This window comes from Mesocricetus auratus, unplaced genomic scaffold (genome assembly GCF_017639785.1).
Source record: "Mesocricetus auratus isolate SY011 unplaced genomic scaffold, BCM_Maur_2.0 Super-Scaffold_100038, whole genome shotgun sequence".
In the NCBI taxonomy this organism is placed as follows: domain Eukaryota; kingdom Metazoa; phylum Chordata; class Mammalia; order Rodentia; family Cricetidae; genus Mesocricetus; species Mesocricetus auratus.
In genome coordinates this window covers 5,598,874-5,615,823 of record NW_024429216.1, presented here as the reverse complement: position 1 = coordinate 5,615,823, position 16,950 = coordinate 5,598,874, and the positions used below count along the sequence as shown (strand labels likewise).

The window sequence follows — 16,950 nt, the reverse complement described above, 5'->3', positions numbered from 1 at the left end:
TCGAGACGTTGGAATTACAGGTGAGCCACCACACCTGCCTGGCATTTAACATGGCTTCTGGGGATCCACCCAGCATGCACTTTAACCACTAACCCAGTTCCCTGACTCCAGCATTTACATATGTGTATTAGTGTAAATGAAATCTGTAACTGGCTAGCTGTCTTTTAGGCTATCCTTGAGATTGTGTGATTCACCTGAATTTGGTCAGAGAAAAGATTCTAAATGTTCTGCTTTTTTTCAACTTGAAGAAGTCATTTCCTCTGATGCTTAAGTTTTACAAACCCCACATTCATGAAATTCAGTCTTTTTTTCATCATAAGTTTTTGGTGCAGCTCAAGTAACAAAAATCTCCCAATTACTATAAGCTGCTAAATCGCACCTAGAAGAAAGTACTTTGAGGTTTATAAATGCAGAGATGTGAAGGAAGCATTTCTACATTTATTACTTCCACAGGAGCATCTTCCTTTTATATGAACTGACAATGCTGATGACAATCATAGACATTATTTATAGGATACATGCTACCATGACTGCTAGTCTGTCAAGTGTTAACTACTCTGTTCTTAAATCGATTCTTTTAGACAGTACAGCAGGTGGGCTCTGACCTGGTTATCACTGGTCCCATCTTGTAGTATTCAATTTCATGCAATCTTCTTGCGTCTGAGAACTTACTTTTAACCAGTAGAAAGCGATAGAATGATTTGATGTTTCTTTTATGATTAGATTACACGGATTATAACTTCAGTCTTGCTAGCTGACCTCCATCCTGCTAGCGGTCAACTTTCTTAGATCCCACAATCTCATTAAAAAGCAGCTACGCTGGGTGGTGCACACCTTTAATCCCAGCATTCGGGGGCAGAGACAGGTGGATTTCTGTGAGTTTGAGGCCAGGACCGCTCTAGGACAGCAAGAGCTACACACAGAAACCCTATCTCAAAACAAACAAACACAACAAAAACATAACCAGCAGCCACATTAGATGGTCAATGTGGCCAGGAACTGCACTCATCTCTCAGCCAATGGCCATCCAGAAACTGAAGATTTCACTGTATCAGCTCTCAAAGAATTCAGATGTTTGAGCTATCTAGCCTGTTACCTGCAATGTGGATCCTGCTCTAGTTAAGCCTTCAGATGAAAGCCCAGTCTTATCTGAAACCTCAAAGACCCAACTATGGCTTGCCTGGACTTTCCATCTATAGAAATTTTTAGATAATAAATATATATTATTTAAAGTACTGTTTTTCTAGTAATTTGTTACACAATAATAAATACAGCGTGTATTTTGACAGGGACACTATTTTGACAGTGAGAAAAACAAGGCATTAATAGTGTAGTTAAATGGAGATGATAACAGATAAGACTAAAGATTTTCCTACATTCATCAAATTACTCTTTCACAGGAATTTGCTGAAGATAGGTAACACTTAGGTGAGAATGGAGGGCTTTTAAAGCAACACAGTCTTTCTTTGCTTATGAATAAGCATGAAATAAATTACTCTCACAACTGAATTTCCTGACATTTTGCAAATGTAACACAGAACAGGTTTTGCCTAGGTTCCGCTGTGGATCTTCTGATGCTGGGTGAGGTGTGAGTGCTGTCGGAAGGCCTTCTTACATTCCTTACATTTGTAGGGTTTCTCACCAGTGTGGATCCGCTGATGCTGAGAAAGAAATGAGTAAAGTCTAAATGCCTTCCCGCAGTCCTTGCATTCGTAAGGCTTCTCCCCCGTGTGGATGCTCTGGTGCTGAGTGAGCTGGGAGAGCAGTCGGAAAGGTTTCCTACACTCCTTGCATTCGTAAGGTTTCTCCCCCGTGTGGACGCTCTGGTGCTGAGTGAGCTGGGAGAGCAGTCTGAAGGCTTTCCCACATTCTTCGCACTCAAAGGGTCTCTCACCAACATGAATACTCTGATGGGAAATCAGCTGGGAGTAACTACTGAAGGTCTTCCAACAGTCTACACATTCATAGGGTTTCTCACGGGTGTGGATTCTCTGGTGGCGAACAAGCTGTTGCCTCAATCGGAAGGCCTTCCCACATTCCTTACAATCATAGGGTTTCTCCCCAGTATGGATACTCTGGTGGACGGTCAGCTGTTGGCATATCCTGAAGGCCTTGCCACAGTCCTTACATGCATAGGGCTTCTCACCGAAGTGGATTTTCTGATGTACTCGAAGGTCTGGGCCACACACGAAGGCTTTCCCGCACTCCTTACATTCGTACAGCTTCTCAGAAGTGTGAAGTCTCTGGTGTCGGGTGAGGTGTGTACACTGTCTGAAGGTCTTCCCACAGTCCTTGCACTCATAGGGTTTCTCCCCAGTGTGAATCCTCTGATGCCGAGCCAGCTGCTGATGTACCCGAAAGGCCTTTCCACACTCCTTGCATTCATACGGCTTTTCACCAGTATGCAGTCGCTGATGTTGGGTGAGTTCTTGGAGCACTGTAAAGGCCTTCCCACATTCCTTACACGCATAGGGCTTCTCCCCAGTGTGAAGTTTGTAGTGTCGGATAAGGTGTGCGCGCTGTCTGAAGGGCTGCCCACATTCCTTGCATTTGTAAGGTTTCTCACCAGTATGGATTCTCAAGTGTTGACTAAGAGTTGAGCGGCGGATAAAGGTCTTCCTACACTCTTTACATTCATAGAACTTTTCTCCATTCTGAACTTTCTGATACTCAGTAAGGAAACTGTGCTTTTTGTATGTGCCTTTTTCAGAGGTAATTTTCAGCTGCCCCAAATAACCTTTCTGTGGTTCCTTTTGTCGCTCAATCTCGCTTTGGTATTCCCAATCATCTTTAAGACAAGAACCTTGAGGGCTGCAGCTTTTAATTTTCTCCATCAAGTCCCATTGTAATGAATATAATTCATAAATATCCTTGTCTGCTGGTGAAGTATTGGTCTTAAATCTGGACTCCAAATCTGAAAGAAAACAATAAAGAAACATATTACATTCCCATTCCAGAAGGAAGAAAACTTCTATAGACAAATAAAAGGACCTACTATACTTCCTGTAAACAGGTATTTCGGAAAAAAACAAAAAACAAAAAACAAAAAACCAAAACACGGCCCAGGTACACCCCCAAAACCTACAACTTATACAAAATCCTGAACCAAAAATTCATGGGAAAAACAGCTGGTGTTAACACACAATCGTGTACAATTCTATCAATAAAATACTAACAACACTATAGTTGTTTTATCAAGGGGTAAAGGTACTCAGTGTGGCCAAAGCCACTTCATGAATATTGAATTGCATACAAATTAAGCAGGAATCCTGTTTCAGGTGCTGAGACAGCACCTCTGAAAATAAGGCCAAGAAGGCCCACATCCGAAATCCCAGGCAGCACTCAGGACGCAAATGCAGGAGGATGCTGCGCGTCTAAGTTCAGCCTGGGCTACACAGAGTCTTAGGACAGCTTAAGCTACAAAGTAAGAGCATCTAAAAAAGAAGCTAAGAAACAAAACAAAACAAAAAACCTTCCACTGGAGAGTGTAACGTGTGTTTACAATCCCAACTTCCAGAGAGGCTAAGGGAGAAAGATTACTTGACCCTGAGAGTTAGAAGTCAGCCTGAGCAACTTAGGATCCCCTCTCAAAAAGAAAAGATGGAAAAGGAAAGATCAAACTGGATGGGGCAGTGCTTGACTACTCAATCCCAGCACTGAGGTGGAAACAAGAGTTCAAGGCCATCCTTGGATACACGGTAAGTTTAAGTCTAGCTTGGGATACATGTGACATCTCGGGGAGGGAGGGGGGAAGAAGGAAGAAAGAAGGGAAGGAGATGATGAGGTGAAAACTCAGTCAGTAAAGTGCTTGTTCTGAAACATGCACACCTGAGCCTACATCCCCAGCACCCATGTAAAAAGCCAGGGGTGCCAGTGGGCATGTGTAATCCCAGCACCAGGCAGGCTGAGACACAGGAACTCACAGTCTAGCAGAGTGAGTGCCAGGTTTAAGACTGTGTCTCAAAAACTAAAGTCAAGAAGCACTGAGGAGGTACCCCACATAGACCTCTGCTCTATGCGCGTGCGTGTGCACACACACACACGTATGTGAACACACATGTACATCCTCACACAGGAACATTCTCTCCCCAACACACACACACACACAAATAATTAAAAAAAGGCTTAAGACAGGCAGGCCACCCTTAAGGGAGAGGAAATGCCGCCTGTCTGAGTAAGAGGTCATGCCTGCATCCTCTCGAGTGTTAAGATTTCAGGGCTGCACCACCATGTCCTGCTCACTAACAGGTTTGTTTGTTTAGATCAGGAATGGAGGTTGAGTTTTGTCATGTGGTATTTTACATTAATAGAGTTAGTTAACCTTATAGCCTCTTTTTTTGTTGAGTATGGTGAAATGATACTATCGGTGTCTCAATGTTAAAAACTGAGCTTCCATAATTAAGCAGGAATGAAGCCCACTCAATCATCATTTTTAAATATTTTGTGAGTTTGACTTACTAGTGTTGTATTAAGAAATTTATACCTGCATACACAAATAATAAGGGTTGGTTTACAATTTCTTTTCCAGTAAATATCAAGTATGACATGTGAGTTACATAGGGCGTATAAATTAGGCTAAGAGATATACCTTTATTTTCTGGAGAAATTTATATAATAATGCTATTTCTTCCCTGTGGAAAAGGGACCAGTCAAAGAAACACACTGTGAGCAGAGCCAAAGAAACACACTTTGGCCCTGCAACCACAACCAAAGAAATGTACCCTGACCCTAAAACCAGTGCCAAAGGAACACACTTTGTCCCTGGAATCAGAGTCAGTGAAAGAAATGTACCCTGGCCCTAAAATTGGAGCCAAAAGGCTAAAAAGGACCAGAGAAAGAAACACACTTTGGCCCTGAAACCAGAGCCAAATCTGACCCTAATCCTGTGTAAAAAAGTAACCAATCCCGGAGCAGAGCTCTAGCTAATCTGAGCTCAGCACTGAAATCGGACCAATCCCTACTCTGGAAAAACTTCCCCAACCCCAGGAATCCCTATATAAACCCTGTGTATGTTCAGCTTGGCTGGTCCAGCTGCCTTCCAATAAACCCCTTTGGATGAGCTTCGGGTGAAGATCTTCTTTTGCGGCGGCGACAGAACAGAGGCAACCCTGGGCAGAGCAGAGCAGAGCAGAGCGAGCAGCGCTGTAACACTTGCCCGGGAAACCTTCCTTGGCAGAGCAGAGTTGTTACACTCTGCTCCCGGCTCCCTGCTCTCCGCTCTCCAGGAGCATAGCTGAACTGTAGCAACTTCACCCGAGAATTCCATACTTTAATAGACTTGAGTTAATTTTTTAATAATCTTGCATTTTTTCAAGGAATTTTTCCACATCATATAAGCTGTCCAATTTCCTGGTGCAAAGTTATTTGTGTTTTTTTTTCACAGAGAGGAAATCCCTTCTTTCATTTGTGGTAGTACTTTATGTTCTTTTTCTCAATTAGTTCAACTAGGTGTTCACTAACTTTCCTTACATTCTCAATCACATTTATTTCAATTTTGGCTTTATCAATCTCCTTTCCTGTTTTATTTTTCTGAGTTCTGTTCCTGTATTTATTATCATTTTCCCCCTTCTGCAGATAACAGCTTCCTTCAAAGCAGGAAGGCAATATGGAGGTTGAGAAACAAAGTAACCAAGTTCAACAGAAAGCAATTTTGCAGCTGGGTGATGGTGCATACCTTTGTCCCAGCCAGGTTAATCCCAGCACTCGGGAGGCAGAGGCAGGCGGATCTCTGTGAGTTTGAGGCCAGCCTGGTCTACAGAGCAAGTTCCAGCATAGGCTGCAAAGCTACACAGAGAAACCCTGTCTCAAAAACAAACAAACAAACACCTAAGATGAGCATTTGGACCAGGGAAAGGTTCATCGTGAATGGCTCTGGCCGCATAAGCCTGCTGACCTCAGCTGGATCCCAGGAGAGAAGCCAACTCCACGAAGCGGTCCTCTGAGCTCTGTGCGTGCCACAGCTTACGGGCCCATCTCCTATGGCCCTTTCACATACACAAATTTTTTTTTTTGCTTCAGGTCTCAAGTTTCCCTTGAGGCCAAGGCTGTGAAAGAAAGATCCCCAACAATCCGTCTCTCAGCAAGGACCCCCCTCACTGAGCTGAGCAACCAGCTGGAGCCTCAGCCCCCAGGCAGCTCACCCTCACTCACCAGGACAGTATCTTCTCCCTTCTCTCACAATTATCTCAGGCTCCTTCCCGCCTTCATCCAGCAAGGTAATCGCATCTCTCTTAGAAATGGAAGGTCCTGCTTAATAGGAAAATGCCAGACCAATTATAAACCTGAAAACCCGTACTTTCAGACTTCATTAAATGTTTAGTTGAAAGTTTTGAGACAGGGTCTCACCAAAGCCCAACCAGCCTGGAGCTCACTACACAGTCCAGCCCAGCATTAAAGTCTTCCTGTCTCGGCCTCAAGTACAGGCTCACCACCATGCCTGTCTCCAAAATGGCACTTTATAAACCAAAGCATTAAATTCATGTGACAAGCTACAGAATAACCATTTTAGGGAAACCTAGAGCCCACAAGGAATAAATGCCAGATGACTAGGGACACACTCCATGTAATTTAGCCTGGCTCTGCAGAGAGACCACACTGTGTAATAACTATAGCTCTGGCCAGGCTGCCTCACATCCTGCCTGTTTCCGAGGCCACCTCAGTAATATGTGTGCATGTGTGTGCGTGCGTGCGTGTGCTGGGATTAAACTCAGGGCCTCACACACCCTAGGCAAGGACCACTGAGCTACTGCCCCAACCCAGATTTTAACTTTCACATGTAAAACAGGTAGAACTTTAGAGGTCTGTTACCCAGAACAGAGTGTGTTCCCCAAGTTTTAAGTCTGTCTCCAGCCCACACACATTGCCTTTGAAACTAGAGAGGAGCAGCGAGTGTCTACATGGATTCTGGGCTCAAATGCGGTACCCAATCTGCTTTCTTAGAAAATACCTCTGCCATATCCAGTTTAGATACCAGGGGAACCTGGACACAAAGAAAGCCAGAGGTCACAGTCAGAGACAATGAGAAGGGCGCTCCAGGCCAGGAATGATTAGATGTTACATGGAAGGACCTACTTCCAATCTACTAAACAGGAAGTACAAGCGCAAGCTATTTCTACATCAGGGAAGGCTGACTCCGGGACGGATGCACTCACCCAGCGAGACGAAGTGGCTGTAGTTCTCCCGCATCACGTCCCTGTACAGGCTCTTCTGGGCAGAGTCCAGGAAGTCCCACTCTTCCTGTGAGAAATCTACAGCCACATCCCTGAACGTCACTAAACCCTGAGAAAAACAAACTCGGGGTAGTGTATGAGAGATCTCCTTTCTCAGGGGAGTGGGGACTGGAGGAGGACCGTACTGAAAGTGGGGAGCACACAGTACTCAAACTGCATGGGCCTGGACACTTCGACAGGAGCGGAGAAATCAGTGTCTCAGAAGCAGAGGGTGACACTTCCTATGGACTCCTGCACATGCACACACAATTAAGGTTTTAAAATAATGTTTTGTTGTTGTTTTTCTGAGGGTTTCTCTGTGTAGTCCTGGCTGTCCTGAAACTCACTCTGTAGACCAGGCTGACCTCGAACTCACAGAGATCACCTGCCTTTACCTCCAGAGTGCTGGGATTAAAGACATGTGCCACTACTACCCAACTAAAATAAATAAATGTTTGTTGCATTTGCATTGAGAGAGAGAGAGAAAGAGAGAGAGAGGGAGGAAGGGAGGGAGGGAGGGAGAGAGAGAGAGATATGAAAATGTTGGTACATTCTGGAAACAAATACAACAAACCCCACAAATAAACCCAACTGTATAGCATACTACGTGATCCCATTATAAATTCTACAGAAATAATGACATTAAACTTCATTGATCACAAAAACATAGTGGCAAAATTTTCTCCAAAAAGAAAAAAAAAGTAATCCCAAATAAACTACAAAATATCCAAGACAGATTGATTCAAGTTCATTACAAAGTCAGGTTCTATTTGAAATATGCTCCTTGTTACAATCAATTCTTTTCTTTCTAAGATAGGGTCTCACTATGGAACCCAGGCTGGCCTCTTCAATTTTCCAAACACTAGGATGGTAGGGATGCCCACCAGGTCCAACACAGAGATGGGTCTTGGTCCTTCAGTGTGCATTCCTGTTCTTATCACTCTCTTCACTGTAGTGCTGAAGGAGCACTCTTCCACCCTGAAATCATGGCTGACACAGTACAGCCAAGACCAACAGCAATTTGTCGGTATTAATATACTCACAGCTGAGAGAAGACATACCATATCATAAAAGGTCACCTCCAGGAGGGGAGAGAACAAGGGAATGGTTTTGAAAGATGATCAGGTATTCTCTGCTTCCCACAGGAAAACGTGAATGGCTCTCATGAATATCCTGTGGGCTACTAGGGAGGTCTAAGACTAGGAGGTGTGTAGGTAACCCGGCAAGTAACAAGACAATGCCATAGAAACCACAGAATGTTCCTTCTCAGCACTGGCCAATGAAAATAATTGGAACACAGGTATTTCACACCAAAATGTGACTTTGAGAAATGCTCCTGATTGTTCCCAAATGCCAACCAATCAGAAACCAACCTGTACCTACTGATGTAATCTTGTGACTTTTGTCTTTAAAACCTAGCAGTAGACAGGGAACTTCACTCCCTCTGGGGGCTGCTGCGTTAGTTTGCTAGACGGGGTCCCTGTCATGGGTAGATGAACAATCATTAAACCTTGCATTTGCAGTTTGGTGGGTCTGTCTTCCTGGTGGTCTCTGGGGACTTTACAACTTAGGCACAACAACAAGCAAGTCAGGGGTTGATGTCAGTTGTCTCCATACATTCACATTAATGACGGTTCTACTTGGAAGATGATCAGACTCGGGGCTGGAGAGATGGCTCAGTGGTTAAGAGCATTGACTGCTCTTCCCAGCACCCACACGGCAGCTCACAACTATCTATAATCTCAGTTCCAGGGAACCCAATACCCATGGCAGAATACCAATGCACATAAAATAAAAATAAATAAATTAAAATTAAAAAAGATAATCAAACTCTCCTCGGACAATAAAAAAATGTATTGAACTACATAATTCCATTTAATGCCCAAAGTTAAAAATTAAAGCTGAGCAGAGTTGGTGTATTTGTCTGAAGTGGACACAAGAAAATTTCAAGTTCAAGGCCAGCTTGGGCTACACAGTAAGACCCTGTCAAAGAGAACAGAGGAGGAGAAAGGAGAGGAAGGGAAAGGGAACAAAAGAGACAGGAAAAAAAGAAGAAAAAGCCAGGTCAAATATAGGTAAAATTAAATCTGTGGTGTTTGAAGCGAAAACTGTGTCTTCATCTGGGCTACCTGGACAGGAGCTGACTGGAGGGAACAGCTAAAGTGCTAGCACATTCCTTTCTCCATTTAGAAGTAAACAGATACTTAACTATGCAAATTTACTCAGCTACACATTCCTAATTTGCACACAAACCTCACTAGACAGTTTTATTTGGTGTCATTTTGGGAATTCGAGAAATGGCTCAGTCAGTAAAAGACCTGCCACAGAAGCATGAGGACATGGGTTTGGATTCCCAGCAGCCATGTAAAAAGGTGTGGTGGCACACACCTTTAATGCCAGCACTCGGGAGACAGAGGCAGGTGGATTGCTGTGAGTTCGAGACCAGCTTGGTCTACCGAGGGAGTTCCAGGACAGGTTCCAAAGCCACAGAGAAACCCTGTCAGTGGAGGTGAGGTGGTGGGGAAGAGGCAGGCATGTGCCTGTAACTACACACCTGCAAGCCCATCATTGGAGACAGAAAGATTCCTGGGGCTTGCTGGCCAGCTGGTCTAGCTATATGATGAACTCCACGTCTAGGGCAAATTGAGGAAGACATCCAGTGTCAGTCTCTGGCCTCTATACATGTGTGCACATAGACGTACAGATGAACAGTTTTAAAAAATGATAATAAAATAAAATGTCATACTGTATACTGGGGATACAAATGTTTTCCCTATAAAAGAAGCTGGGTGGTAGTGACACGTGCCTTTAATCCCAGCACTCAGGAGGCAGAGGCAGGTGGATAACTGAGTTCAAGGCCAGCCTGGTCTACAGAGCGAGTTCCAGGACAGCCAGGGATACAGAGAAACCCTGTCTCAAAAAACAAAACAAAAATCACTGAACTAAGAGAAAAAATTTCCCCTGGAACTTCTAAAAATCAGGACTGAGAAGATGGCTCAGTAGGTAAGGCTGAGTTTGATCCCTGGAACCCATATGAAGTTCAAAAAAAAAAAAAAAATCAGTGTCCTCCAACCTCCACATGTGCACCGTGGCACACACACCCACATACACACTATAATAACACATTGAAGAATATTTGAACTATTAAACCCAAAGCTGCTCCATGGAAAAACATTAGAGGAACACTGTGCAGAGTTTGTCTGGGTTTTCCTCAGGCATTTACCTGGGCTCTCTGGAAGGAACACTGTGCAGGTAGAGGGAGGCTCAGCCTTGGAGGACATGTGCATAGCTCTGGGCTGTGTCTCCAGCCCTCTCTACAATAAGCACTGGTGTGGGTGTCAGAAGGTTCCGGAAAAGGCGTGACTACACACACAATCATCTAGTATGTTTATGCCAAGTGTGCTGTACACACTGCAGTCCCGGCACTCTGGAGACAGACATTAGAGTCGTACATCTTGGGGGGAGGGAGAAAATCATGAACATACCTGGGCCAGGGCCATGGTGTTAGAAGTGCAGGCGTCAGTTGGCTCTTCGATGTTTCTCTGTGGGAAACTGTGGGGTTCAGAAAAGCAAAACTGGAATAAAAAGAATCCATGAATCCAGATGTGCCTGAAGGTTCCCAAATTAATTTATGTTGGTAAGAGTAGCTTTTCCTCCCGTCACTCTTCTTCCAAATCATTCCTTATCACTCTATTTACACCATCTCAAACCCACCCCAGACCAGAGATTCCAAAAGAAAGCTCCAAGGGAACACAGCACAAGATGGGCATGGTGTGGGAGCCCAGACACTTCTGAAGCATTCTGAGTTAGGCCTAACACTTCATCATAAACACACAGATACACGTGCCGTACACACACACACACACACACACACACACACACACACACACAGATATAAAAAGAGGACTTGCTCCTGCAGGAGCCCAGGTTCAGTTCCCAGCACCCGCATGCTGGCTCACAACATCTATAACTCCAGTCCCAGGAGGTCTGACACTTTGTTCGGACTTCCTTAGGCACCGGTCATGTGTCTGCTATAGGCAAAACAATGGCACACATAAAATAAATTCTTAAAAACTTGTACCACCCTGCCCAGGCGACAGGCAATTCTTGATTATCAGTAATCTACAACCAGGAATTCATGGACAGATAAAGTAAATGTGGCCAACTAATCGTGCCTTTCAGATGCAGGTGATGAGGAAAATTGGAATGTGTTGTAACAGTTAGCAGGAGTACTCAACCCTTAAGTACACTGCTGAGTACTACCTATGGGTTACAGTTGTTTCCATTCTTGCTCCTGAGGGGGAGGCGTCCCTGCCACACTGGGAACGGCATCTCAGGCTGTGGACATGGTAGGCCGACACTACACCGCATCCCCAGCCCCTGGATTGCCACTTACCAAGGCAATCCTCTATGGTAGGCCTCTTCTTTCACAAGATGGAACTATGACAGCATGAACCCTGGCAATTTAGCCTCGTGACCCACACTGCTGTCACCACGGTCCTCCCCTAAGCCATAAATCAGTGGCCTATAATGAGCTCACTTTGGAAACTGTAAACCTGTTAACAGAGATCTCTCCCCAAGACTCCATTTATCTTATCTCTCCTCATGAGCCTCAAGCAGAAGACTCCTGGGAGATCACTCAGGGGGACAGTGCTTGCCTCCAGCATACAAGCCTAGAAAGTACCAGAGCACTAGAAAGAGGGGGAGGGAAAGTCTTAAAGTGAAAGACCCCCTTATCAAGAAAACCATTTTCTGTCTTTCCTGCTTTGAACTCAGGGCAGCTGAGATCAGTGAACCCAGTGTGGTGGCGGCCAGAGCTGGAGGCAGCCTGTGACTTCCTCTCCAAACTATAAACTAGGCTAAAGCTGGCTGGCTTCTCTTCAGGTTTACTCGCAGACCATCCTAACACAATTGGAAAAAGGCAGCTCCCAAGAGAAATGTAACACACTTAACATGTCTCCATTCCTGGAAAGGGGGAATGCGTGAAGAATCTATCCCCATTAGCCACTGAGGCAGAAGGCCAAAGCGCCTGGTTAAGGGGCCACTTTGGGTGTTAAAGTTCCAGACTAGCTGGGAAAAGCCTGGGCTCGGCTACAAAATCACTGACACACTGAGGATGGGAATTACATCGGAGCAATCAGGATATGAGGATGAGATGAAGGTCTAAGCTGAAATAGCTCTCTACCAGTGAGGTACACGTCCAGCCACCAGACAAAGGGGACTGGTAATTTAGGAGTTTGGAACAGCTGCTGTGGCTGAGATGAGAAGTGACAGATTAATTTAAGATCGAACGCTACCCTGGTTCAGCATAGTGGCCCACGTTGCAGCCTGGAGGCTGCGGCAGGAGGAGGATCACCCTTAAGTTAAAGGTCAGCATGGGTTACATAGTGAAGTCCTGGTCAGTATGGGTGCAAATTGAGTTAAAAAAAAAAAAAAAAAGACAAACCAAAAGTGTTACTCTTAGGTAAGGAGGGTGGTTTAGCAAATGCATCTTCCCCAGTAATTAAAAACAAATTAAGAAGGCAAGCCTCAAGGGTAAAGAAAGCTGTAGCCTGGCCGGGCTGGGCGTTGGCAGCGTATGCTTTAATCCAGCACTTGGGAGGCAGAGGCAGGCGGATCTCTGTGAGTTCGAGACCAGCCTGGTCTACAAGAGCTAGTTCTGGGATAGCCTCCAAAGCCACAGAGAAACCCTTTCTTGAAAAACCAAAAACAAAAAACAAACAAACAAACAAAAAGAAAAAAAGAAAAAAAGAAAGCTGTAGTCTGCAAAGCAGAGATGGATCCACAGATAAGGGCGCTGGCTACTGATCGGTTCCCAGCAACCACAAGGCTGCTCCCAAATGTTCTGTAACTCCAGTTCCTGGGGATCTGACACCCTCCCCAGACACCAGACACACACTCCAGTGCACAGACGGAAAAGCAGGCAAAACACCCAAACACATAAAAATGAAAACAAATTAAAAAAATGATTTTAAAAAGAAACCTGTGAGGCTGGAGACATGAGGCAGCGGTTAAGTGCACTGGCTGCTCTTGCAGAAGATCCAAGTTCGATTCCCAGCACCCGCATGGGGGATCCAGCTGCTGGGATAGGATGCCTTCTTCTGGCCTCCGCGGGCACACCTGTACTCGCATAAATACACACATGCACGTAAATAAGTGACATATAAATTTTAAAAAGAAACCTGTAACCTCACGAAGAAGGGATGGGCCTGCATTTAACAAGACACGCATAATCTGAGAGATGGTTTATATTAATCTGCACTAATCTGTCTCTTCTCCGGGGCCTAATTCACACCAAACCCGCTCCTTCTTTTCAGGCCCAGGTGAATTTTACTCTTTCACAGTGGAGAGTGGCAAATGTCCCCATGCTCGGAAAAATAAGGATCCACAGGAAAAAGAGGAAGAAAGGAACTTGGCTATTTTCTTTTCTTTTTTTTTTTCCACACATACAACAGTAATGTTGGGTTTCTATGTGGGCGACAGCAATCGCTTCCCTCACATTCCCGCAGATGAACGAGACCCGGAGAAAGGACGAACCCGGCAGGTGCGGGGGCTCGGTGGCCTCGGGTCACACCCCCGCGACCAGTCACCCCCACCGCTTCCACACACAGGACCCACTGGAAAAGGGAAGCCGCGGATGGAGCCGCCACCGCGTGGGCAGGCCTGACGGCGACGGCCACCCGGGGCAGCGTTACAGGGAGCGCGGACAAAGCGGCTCCGCCACCGCAGCCCTGCGGTCTTTCTGTTCGGGGGACACCTTCTCTCTGGGGTTCGCACACGTTAACTCAGAGCCATGCGGGGCCTCTGGGACCTGCAGCGGGAAGACGGAGGACGCGGAGCGGCACCTGGTGTCCACTAAGCGTCCCCGACTCCGAGTCTCTCAAACCTACGGAAAGCCAAATCTGCGCCGCCCCAGTTTCCTCAGTGCTGGCGATCAACTCACCTCCCGCAGCCGCCAGCAGCTAGGCAGCCGGAAGAACGGCGCGCGGAGATCTGTGGGAAATGTAGTCCAACCCGGGAGGGACTGGGTCTCCCGCAGTGGAGTGCGCAAGCATGATGGGGTCGCGAAGGGGGTGGAGGCCTCTGGATGAGATCTTGGGCCAGCTGGGAGGGCTAGGACCCTGCCCCAACTCCCCCCCCCCCACTGAGCAAGCCCAGCTATCAGGGCTGGGGTTTGTGTGGTTGAACTACAAGGGCTAAGAACTCGAGCTTTCATCATCACATGATCAGTAAGTGAGATAAGCACATAGTAGGTGTAGGGAAAAGGGACCAGTAAAAGAAACACACTGTGAGCAGAGCCAAAGAAACACACTTTGGCCCTGCAACCAGAACCAAAGAAATGCACCCTGACCCTGAAACCAGTGCCAACGGAACACGCTTTGTCCCTGGAATCTGAGTCAGTGAAGGAAATGCACCCTGGCCCTAAAATTAGAGCCAAAAGGCTAAAAAGGACCAGAGAAAGAAACACACGTTGGCCCTGAAACCAGAGCCAAATCTGACCCTTTGCAGAAAACTAACCAATCCTCAAGCAGGAGCTCTAGCCAATCTGCGCTCAGCACTAAAATCTGACCAATCCCCAACCTGGAAGCCCTATATAAACCCTGTGTTTGTTCAGCTTGTGGCTGTTCACACTACCAGGCTGTCCTTTGCTGAAAGACCCCAGACGGGGGGGACTTTCCCGGGAGGGAGACCCGAACCCAAGGAACAACGAGACCACGAGCTTGGATGCAACAGCAAGAGGCTTTATTTACACACGGGTACCCGGGCGTCTCAGTCTTGGGGGGCTGAGCGCGCCGAGCTGGGGACTCGGGGATTCTTTTATAGCAAAAAGCGCAGTACAGAAGCGAGAAGCCTAGTTACAGGACCCTGATTGGGCAATTTAAATGAGGCTGGGGCTCAGAACGAGGGCAATTGAGGTTTTGCTTGGAACTCAAGTCTCGGCCTTGGCCCTATTTGAGGAACAATAGGTTTCTGTGCTTGCCCAATCTTGCTGGGCTGGCTATGCAGACAGCAGACACCTGTGTCCCTGGGCAGAGTTCCCTTCTGATAGTAGTGACTATTCAGCCATTCAGCCATTAGGACCTTGAGCTGAGCTCCCTTCTGATAAAAAATGACTATTCAGCTGAGCTGTGGGGGAAACGGAATTTTATACTGGGCCGGGGTCTTTCATTGCCACTCTGGCAGAGGGCAGCTATTCTCCTGGATTCTTCCCTCCAATAAACCTCCTGATGAGCTTTGGGTGAAGACCTTCTTTTACGGTGGAGCAGAGGCTGAGCTTTGGGTGAAGACCTTCTTTTACGGTGGAGCAGAGGCGACCCTGGGCAGAGCAGAGCGAGCAGGGCTATAACACGTTTGCCGGGGAAACATTATCCTGGCAGAGAGGAATTGTTACACTCTGCTCCAGCTCTCCGCTCTCCATGGAGTAGAGGTGAACTGTAGCAACTTTGCCGGGAAACCTCCTGCCAGAGCAAAACTGCTACTCTGGGCAAACATCCCCAGCTGGAAGACCCTGTCCTGCCAGAGCAGAGCCGATACACTGGGGAAGCCCTTCCCTGAGGCAGGGCTGTAAGCAGCTACGCTTACTACAACCTGAGGTAGTCCTTGGCTTCCTAGCTCCAGGATACCTTTCCATCTGAGCTGTGTAACACTCAGTATTCTGTGACTCCCGAGCTCCAGGATACCTGTCCCACCCAATCCGACTGAAATGCCTACAGTAGGTACGTACACACTCCCCAGCGGAGGGTGTGGGCATTCATCGGGGCACTCAGTAAAAGCGCCCTCTAAAGGCGCGGCACACTCTGCCAGTGGAAAGGTTGCTCAGACTCCTCGGAGTTCTCGCTTTCTCCCTTCCTCCGCTCTTCTCCCCACTGCCCCTTGTAGCCATTGACTGTGTTGTTCCTTTGGTTCATATTGCTGTTAGGCTTTGTTTTGCAAACTGGAAATGGCGCCAAGGCCTTCAAGACCAAAAAGATAATCCTGGGTTCTTCTAGCATCTTTGTGTTTGAGCCAGACCTCATGGCACAAACTCCAGCTTCTGGAGTCTGAGGCAGGAAGACTGCAAATTCAAGATGAATGGGGGGAAAAAAAAGAAACAAAAGGAGGACGTTGTAATCACTGGAGCTCATGGAATGGCTTGGTAGCAGGTATAAGAAGAGGTTCGTGTGAGGGGCCTGTCACATTGTCCTTGGGTCACAAAATAGCTTTGCTTTTACTTGAACTGACTGGGACACTCACATCTCTACCCAACTCACTTGGACAATTCTACTCCAAGGGTTCTGGGACTTCTGTCCATCTGGGGATATAGGGTCTCTCCTTCTAAGGTCCAGCTGTTCACTCCTGGGGTTATTTATCTGGAATTAGCCATTGCTCCAATTTATAAGCCATTACCCTGGATAGAAAATACTTAATCCTGTCACTCACAATCCCCACCACGAAGGATGAAATTCTATTCTTACTAGGGATAGATAGCCAGCTTGGTACACTCTTGGATTCCTTCCTCCTCTCTTCTTACCCATGCCCTATCTAAGGCAGCCTTCAGCCTTATAAAGGGCCTTCCATAGACCTTACATGAACCTCTTTGTGTACCAGTTACCAAGCCATTTCATAGACTCCAATGCTCAGAGACACAACTGCTCCCAAGGGGTTGAGGTTTTCATTATAGATATGAGGGAGAGCACAGCCAGAGACATTGGGAGGAGTCCAGAGTGAACATGACTGGAAAACTGAGTGGGGCCGTGTGAGG

The 16,950-nt window shown here is 46.4% G+C and overlaps 1 protein-coding gene across 5 annotated transcripts; it reads right to left on the bottom strand.

Moving 5' to 3' along the window:
- Positions 1 to 418: 418 nt before the first annotated feature.
- Zfp14 (ZFP14 zinc finger protein) lies at positions 419 to 14,191 on the bottom strand. Of its 5 annotated transcripts, none has more exons than XM_040734549.1 (6): positions 14,152 to 14,191; positions 13,192 to 13,328; positions 10,694 to 10,760; positions 7,152 to 7,278; positions 6,151 to 6,249; positions 419 to 2,914 (listed from the first exon to the last, which is right to left on the bottom strand). In XM_040734549.1, the coding sequence occupies exons 3-6, from the start codon at positions 10,706 to 10,708 to the stop codon at positions 1,551 to 1,553; spliced, it is 1,605 nt and encodes a 534-aa protein (XP_040590483.1). In that variant the 5' UTR covers positions 10,709 to 10,760; positions 13,192 to 13,328; positions 14,152 to 14,191; the 3' UTR covers positions 419 to 1,550. The 5 variants fall into 5 exon arrangements, with proteins under 5 accessions (XP_040590483.1, XP_040590484.1, XP_021078768.2 ...); XM_040734550.1 differs by lacking the exon at positions 14,152 to 14,191 and adding an exon at positions 14,099 to 14,138; XM_021223109.2 differs by lacking the exon at positions 14,152 to 14,191 and adding an exon at positions 14,054 to 14,133.
- Positions 14,192 to 16,950: the final 2,759 nt, after the last annotated feature.

What these genes read in the sequence shown, in the direction of transcription:
- Zfp14 (XM_040734549.1), bottom strand. An exon ending in CAGCCACTTCGTCTCGCTGG is followed by an intron (nt 6,250 to 7,151) that starts GTGAGTGCATCC and finishes TTTCCTATTAAG; the next exon opens with CAGGACCTTCCATTTCTAAG. An exon ending in AGGGAGAAGATACTGTCCTG is followed by an intron (nt 2,915 to 6,150) that starts GTGAGTGAGGGT and finishes GTTTTCTTTCAG; the next exon opens with ATTTGGAGTCCAGATTTAAG.